This window comes from Populus trichocarpa, chromosome 17, assembly GCF_000002775.5.
Source record: "Populus trichocarpa isolate Nisqually-1 chromosome 17, P.trichocarpa_v4.1, whole genome shotgun sequence".
Classification (NCBI taxonomy): domain Eukaryota; kingdom Viridiplantae; phylum Streptophyta; class Magnoliopsida; order Malpighiales; family Salicaceae; genus Populus; species Populus trichocarpa.
The window spans coordinates 4140289-4147690 of record NC_037301.2 but is presented as its reverse complement, the minus strand read 5'-3'; the positions used below and the strand labels follow the sequence as shown (position 1 = coordinate 4147690).

Below are 7402 nucleotides of genomic sequence, written 5' to 3'. Positions count from 1 at the left end.
ATCAATGATATGAAAATTTGTGATAATGGCAGTCGAGTTTATTCTTTTGAAAAAAAAACTAAAGGTATAAAACAAATAATCATTTTCTTCTATCCCCGAGAATCTAAAAGCAGGAAAAAAAAAAAAAAAACATATGATCCCTTACCCTACAAATGTCTTGGCAAGTGTTTAGAGTGAGATGTTAAAGAATTTTGGCTAATGGGTTCGAGATTTAAAGTGTCTGTTTGAGAATGTGATTATGATTGTTTTTTAAAGTATTTTTTACTTGTAAATGTATCAAAATAATATTTTTTTATTTTTTAAAAATAATTTTTGATATCAGCACATCAAAATAATTTAAAAACACTAAAAAAATATTAATTTGAAGTAAAAATAAAATTTAAATTTTTTCAAAAACATTTTTTAAACGCAAAAATAAACAGTAGTAGCCTAGCCTAGCACAAGATAAATAATCAATTAAAAAGAAAATCTACATGTTTGCTTTTTTTTTTAATAAAAAAAAAGAAAAAGTTGCTGTCAAAACCAAGCTAAATCAAATTTCAAATGAAATATGACTGCGAAAAAAGAAATAATATATATTTATGGGTAGTGTGAGAAAAAGGGAAAAAATAGTGATAAATTAGAAACAAAAAAGGGAGAATGGAAAACCCCCCTTGAAAAGAACCCCTCCTCTGAAAAACCAAAAATAGTATATAAATTAACATTTTAGTCCTTTGTCTTCATAATAAATACTCCCTTAACATTTTATATTTAATTATTTTTTTCACTAATATCAAACATGATTTAAAAAACCAAAAATATAATGTACTTGTTGAGGCTTAATTACATTAAGTCTCTTGTATTTTAATTATTTTTTCACTTTAACTCTATTCTTTTAAAATTTAAGTTCATCTCTCGAGTTAAAATCAATTTTTTTATTCGGATAAAAAAACTAAACTACCTTCATGTATAATATCTATAAACAACAAATTAGAATTTTTCTTGCTTCAATCTCAATTCCTCTCTCTTCTTGTTAAAATATAAACCTGAATTAAGTTGTTAATCTAATGTTTTTAATTGATTTCTCTCTATTTTCTCATTTGAAACCAGCCAAATACCTGTATTTTCAATTACAACAAGAATTTTTTTTTTTTTTAAATCAGAAACATAGAAGGCAGTAGCCAAGCCCAGTTTCTTTTTTTTTTTTTTTTCCTTAGATTAAGTGTTTGGTATATTTTCTGCCCCACTTATTTGTTTATTTTTTCTTGAGAGAATAATGAGGTTTCTTGTTGGTTTATTTTATTTCAAATCGTTTCTTCTTTTATTTCGTGTTTGCTGGGCTTATTTTTCACGTTTTTCAGACATTGACGGCCAAGAAAATCTAAGACTGATAGTCGAATCTACAGAATTTAAAAACAAGACTGCGACTGCATCATATGTCGATAATTTAGGTATGAAATAGAAAGCGCTTGAAATCTTATTCAAAGTCCAAATAAAAACCAATAGGCAGTCTTTTGATTCATCCGGCGTCTCTTCCTTTTGAATTGGGCAAATAAATCAACATTGCTACACCACTTGATTATTATTTAATGAGTTTATATTTTTATATATTTAACTAACAAAAAAATTATACATTTGATTATTATTCTTTGAGTTTCCATGTATATTGTTGGTGGAATATTTTGTCCACCAATAATATTATTTGAAAGTATAATAACGGTTGTTTTATAAAGTATTTTTTGCTTTAAAATGTATTAAAATAATATTTTTTTTTAAAAAAAATTATTTTTATTATCAGCACATTAAAATGATTTAAAAACATAAAAAAATAATAATTTGAAGCAAAAATATTATTTTAAATTTAAGAAAACATCATTTGAAATACAATTTTAAGTGACCTCCGAGACCAAAAATAAAATGTGTCCCAATTCCACTTTTATGTTCATCCTAAAGAAACTCAGCTTGTGCACGAAGGTTAATGCTGTTTGAATTTAATATAATTTTTACTAATGAGTTTTTAGTTTATTAGGAATACATCATTGTTCGCAATATGCTGTTTATTAGATTAAATATTTTAAATGTAAGAAAATATTAAAGTGTTGTTAATGTGTTTTTTTAGTAGAAAAGATTTAGATTATACGAGGATTGATTTTAGATGATTTAATCGGCTTGGTAAGATTAAAAACAATTTAGATGACCGATAGAAATATAATTTAACTACAAAAAAAAACTAAGACGACAACTTTATTGAAATACTAAAATGATAATATATTAGATCCACTCGGGTTAACCAACTAAATTCACTTTCTAGGTCATAAAACCCTGGTAACCCTATAGAAAGCAAATAAAAAAATTATTAAATCCAATTATCAATCAATATAATGTTAAATGATGAAATTGAAAACAAAATTCAACTAAAAGTTAGCCGAGTTAACCTGGGTTAACCTAATAAACCTGAGTCATGAGATCAGATAACCCAATCGAAAGCAAATCAAAATAAAATTGTGAAGCTCAATTCCTAATCAATTCAATGTTAAAGGATGAAATAAAGAAAATTAAAAAAAGAACACAAAAAACTACCCGAGTCAACCGACTAAACACGTGACCCAAGTCATGAGACCAGAATAACCTCATAGAATGCAAACCAAAACAAATCATGAAACCTAATTCTTAGTCAACTCAATATTAAAGGATGGAATACAAAAATTAAAAAAAAACACACAAAAAACTATCTGAGTCAACCGACCAAACATGTTACCCGAATCATGAGATCAGGATAACCTCATAGAATGCAAACCAAAACAAATCATGAAGCCTAATTCCTAATCAACTCAATATTAAATGATGAAATTGGAAATAATTCAAATACAAAAAAAACAAAAAAACCCGAGTCAACTAGCTTAACTTGCGACATGGATCATAAAACCACGATAACTTCATGGAAAAAAAATTTAAAAAAATTATGAAGTTCAATTCTCAATCAACCCAATCCAATGTTAAAGAATTAATTTGAAAAAAAATAAAAAAATAACCCAAGTCAACTATGGTTAACCTGACAAATTTGGGTCAAGAGGCTAGGATAACTTCATAGAAAACAAATCATAAAAAATCATAAAGTTTAATCCACAATCAACCCAACATTAAATAATAAAATTGAAAAAAATTCAATTAAAAAAAAACTTGAGTCAACTTGGCTAACCCACAAAATTCGCAACCTAGGTTATGAAATCGTGATAACCCCATAAAAAACAAATAAAAAATAATTATGAAACTCAATTTCCAATCAATCCAATGTTGAAGGATAAAACTGAAAAAAAAATTAATTAAAAAAATGATAAAAAATAACTCGAGTCAATACGGTTAACATGTGAAACTCGTGACCCGAGTCATGTGATCGGAGTAACTCCATATAAAGAAAATCAAAATAAATTATAAAATCTAATATCCACTAAACTTAATTTTAAAAAATAAAATTTTAAAAAACTCAAGATTTTCAAAGACCAAAATAAAAAAAAATCCTTTGCATTTCATTTACTACCTCTATCATGTAGTCCAAACCTTAAGGGATCTTGTGATGAAAAAAAAAAAAAAAACCTTCTAAATATATCAAAATATTTTTAACAATAGATGGTGAGAAATCACAATTTTTATACGAATTGTTTAATGTAATATTCTTTATTTTTCATGCACCACTTTTTGTATGTTGCAGGATCCGGAATTAATCCTCTCTCTATATTGGATAATAATTCATAATAAAATTATGAATTACACAATAAGATACAATCATTTCTTTTATAAAAAAAATTCAAACATAACAAACTATAAGTAAATGATTTTATCAATGAAATTACTTGGGAAACCAAGAGAAAGAAATGCAATGTTGAAAACCATTGTTACCAAACAAATAAAAAAGTCAATAGATCCTCCCCCATCTCATGCACCTACTTCTGACCGAAAATATAATTTATTTAATGACCCTCACTGCCACCATTAAAGTACTGCTCCATTTCTTGACTTCATTCCTCTTAGTGGGTAGTGTGGTACACACGGCCTCCTTTGGTTTTTTGGCCCACAGATTTATCTCTTTTTTCAAGCTATTAATCAAATACCACCAACCTGCTTTTGACACTTGAAGCTGAGCCCCCTGAGCCTGTATCTTTGCCAGTCCCTTCAACTTTGTGGTTCCATCGAGAAAGTTGAGAAAAAGGAGATGGGTGGCGATGGCAAAGTTTTCACTTTTGAAGAAGTGACTGTGCACAACAATCATAAAGACTGTTGGCTTATTATCAATGGCAAGGTGAGATCTTTTATTGAGTTTTCTTGTTTTTCTCTTCAAAGATTTGTTCTTTCTTGCTCTTTTGTGGATTTTATGGTTTGATCTCTTGGACCCATGTGAGGAAATTTGAGATCTTTGCATGTGGTTGTCTTTCGGGTACTCTTAGACTTAGCTGTTTTTTGATTTGATCTTGTTTTATGGGTGAGACCAAGTTGTTATGTTTCCTGTGATTTTAGTTATTTCCGACTTCCTATCCTAGATTTGTTGAGTTTTCAGGTTCAGACCTGGTTTTGACTCATTCTTCTGATATTCAACTATTCTTCTGGTTCCTGTGCCTTTTCATTTGGTTTTACGTGTCTGTCTTTGTGGATCTCATTGCTGTTTATCGTGTTTGATTCCTTTGAAGTTCGATAGTGCACCACCAATGGGACTAACTAATAATTAGAATTATGAAATCTTGCATTCATGTGATTTTTTGATGGTTCGGCTAGAATGGAAGGTTGCCAGTAGTTACTTTATTCTACTACCAGATCATGTGGCTAGGCAGGAAAGTACATGCTTTATCATGGCATTAGTCATTCAGTTATGTGGGGGATTCTATATTAGCTGCCAAATTTCAAAACATTTTTTTATAGTGCTAAATAGTTATGAAATGCTCCAAATTGCTAAATGTATTCTATGTTTTTTATTGGTTGTTTTGAAGTAAATCTCATCAGGCTTTTGTATTTCTCAGTGTGGAAGTAAATAGGAATTGAATTGTGTCTGAAACTCTTGCAACCATTGCTGCTCCAGCACGATTATTACATCCATCGTCCATGCTTTGCAATCTAGGACATAATATAGGGGACATGCCAAGGAAACTATCAAATGAAAAAGAAAAAAGAAAAACAAAATGACCATGCCTTGCATGGTTTTAAACTGTCTTTGCTTTAAGAAGACGTTCGACTGCAATATCTTTCTCAATTTTTTCTGCTATAATTGCAAGTTATATGTACCAAAAGTTGAATCTTCATAGGAATTTAAATACTTCTGAATCAACACGTGAAGTGAAAACCAGGGGGTGGGGATTGTTAGTGTTGCTCATTTCTCTTTCCCATTCATCCCGATGCCGTACAATGAAGTTTATGGGCCTTCCTGAAAGCACATATTTAAATCCTTCATCTAGGGCTGATTAAATAATTGAAAACTATGGAATTTGCATATAAAAGCAGAATAAGACATGCAACTGCGCTCTTTCTGTTTTGTGTTAGCTTTTACCAAATAAAGGTTATGATAGAGATTAGTATATACAGCAAAATAAAGGCTGAAACAAAGGTATTGCTTCTGAGAAGAGGAAGTGGGGTATGGGAGGGGTATTCAGAACCAGCAGTATCATGAGGTAGGTTGATAAACTCGGTGTAGTTTTGATATTTAGTTTTCAGAGCTCTATTTTTTATTCTGTATTGACTGCCTAACAGAAGAAGCCTTTTCTCATGTTGTAATCATTGAGAATCTTTTGATTCTTCCATGGTTTGGTAGGAGCACATTGTTCCATATCCAAAATATGGAAGGAATAGCAAATGGAAGACCTTTCTCCTAACTGCATGAATCTATTTTGCTGTTCAAATTCAAACGTTTCCCCTTGAGAAAAACAATGCATCCTTCTAACAATGTACTCATCTCTGAGCCATCTTTGTTGGTTGGAACAGGTTTATGATGTGACAAAGTTCATGGAAGACCACCCTGGTGGAGATGAGGTTTTGTTGTCTTCTACAGGTATAGCCCTAACTATGGCCATTTGAAGCATATTCTGTAGTTTTTAGTTCATTAATTACACCAGGCGGACTCATACTTCTCATCTTTCTTTTGCAGGGCAGGATGCAACTGATGATTTTGAAGATGTGGGTCATAGTGATAGTGCCAGAGAAATGATGGGCGAATACTGCATTGGAGATATCGATGCTTCGACTGTCCCTCAGAAAACAAAGTACAGGACTCCAAAGCAGCCTCACTACAATCAAGATAAGACCTCCGAGTTCATTATCAAGCTCCTCCAGTTCCTAGTTCCTCTTGCCATATTGGGTTTGGCCTTTGGACTCCGCCTTTACACCAAATCAACCTAAGATTCTTGGATCATGTTCCAATCACGAACAACTAGTATTTTATTTAAGCTATTATATTCCATGTTCAGAAACGTAGTGTAGTCCCATTGTGGTGCTTGAGTTTGTTCTGGTCCTGTGCTATGCCATACTACAACTCTCAGTTGCAACTCTGTTATTGAAACATGAAAAATAAAGTAATTGGCAATTTCCAGGCATGTTGTCTCATATTTCATCTGCAATTCAGACTACCACTTCCCTTTGTTGTTTGCTTGCTTAACGATTTTTTTTGCATTTCTAGGGGTTCCTTTGATTTTGAAGCCACAATTGAAACTGGTTAGAATTCATTTCTTTTGATGATTGGATGCTCCTATTGTACTGTTATCTCCCTTGTGTATGAATAATTTTGATTTCTTTAGGGCAAAGGAACTTTGCAAATCCCTAGAACACTAAAAGGGTAAATTGCGTACAACCTTAATGTTAACATTTCGCATCCTCGCTGTGCATAAATTACATATAACATCCTTAACCTGATTGGGGTTTTGTTCATGTAATTGGAAAATTGAAAATGTAGAAACACTCATCTAAAAACCTAACAATGTAGCTTCGAACCCACAAGCATTGTTTATTAGAATAGTAGTATAATATAATGGTATTTTTGTCTTGGCATTTAGGAGCATTTGTTATTTATAATGTAACGGGGATAAATAAATATTTTTTCATCTTAATTGTATAATAAAATAATTAAAATATTATTTGAAGAAAAAAAATTGGTGTAAAGGGGTATTTTTGTATTTTCACAATGGTTTTTTTGTTATTATAATTTAAGTAAAGAGGCAATTTGATAATTAACCAAATATAAAAAATCATAAACAATTAAAATGCATAGTAAAACAATTAAAATAAATTTAAAATAAAAATATTTAAGCCTAAGGTCAAGAGGTGTTTTTGTTTTTTACAAAGATTTTTTTAATTAGAAAGTCAGCTCAGTGGCACATTCAGGAGCGCGTGAGAGACGCCCACACTCTTTGGGTGGCATGTGTGATGCCTCTCGACGTTAAAAAAAATA

General features: G+C 30.6%; 1 protein-coding gene across 1 annotated transcript; it reads left to right on the top strand.

The window, feature by feature from the left end:
• Window positions 1–3980: 3980 nt before the first annotated feature.
• On the top strand, window positions 3981–6551 carry LOC7461283 (cytochrome b5). Its single transcript, XM_002323946.3, has 3 exons — window positions 3981–4276; window positions 5944–6010; window positions 6107–6551. The coding sequence occupies exons 1-3, from the start codon at window positions 4190–4192 to the stop codon at window positions 6355–6357; spliced, it is 405 nt and encodes a 134-aa protein (XP_002323982.1). The 5' UTR covers window positions 3981–4189; the 3' UTR covers window positions 6358–6551.
• Window positions 6552–7402: the final 851 nt, after the last annotated feature.

Excerpts from the sequence above, each read along its gene's own strand:
- LOC7461283 (XM_002323946.3), top strand. The coding sequence starts at position 4,190 with ATGGGTGGCGATGGCAAAGTTTTCACTTTTGAAGAAGTGACTGTGCAC. Across the intron at positions 4,277-5,943 it reads GGCTTATTATCAATGGCAAG|GTTTATGATGTGACAAAGTT; the intron begins GTGAGATCTTTT and ends TGGTTGGAACAG. Across the intron at positions 6,011-6,106 it reads GGTTTTGTTGTCTTCTACAG|GGCAGGATGCAACTGATGAT; the intron begins GTATAGCCCTAA and ends TTTCTTTTGCAG.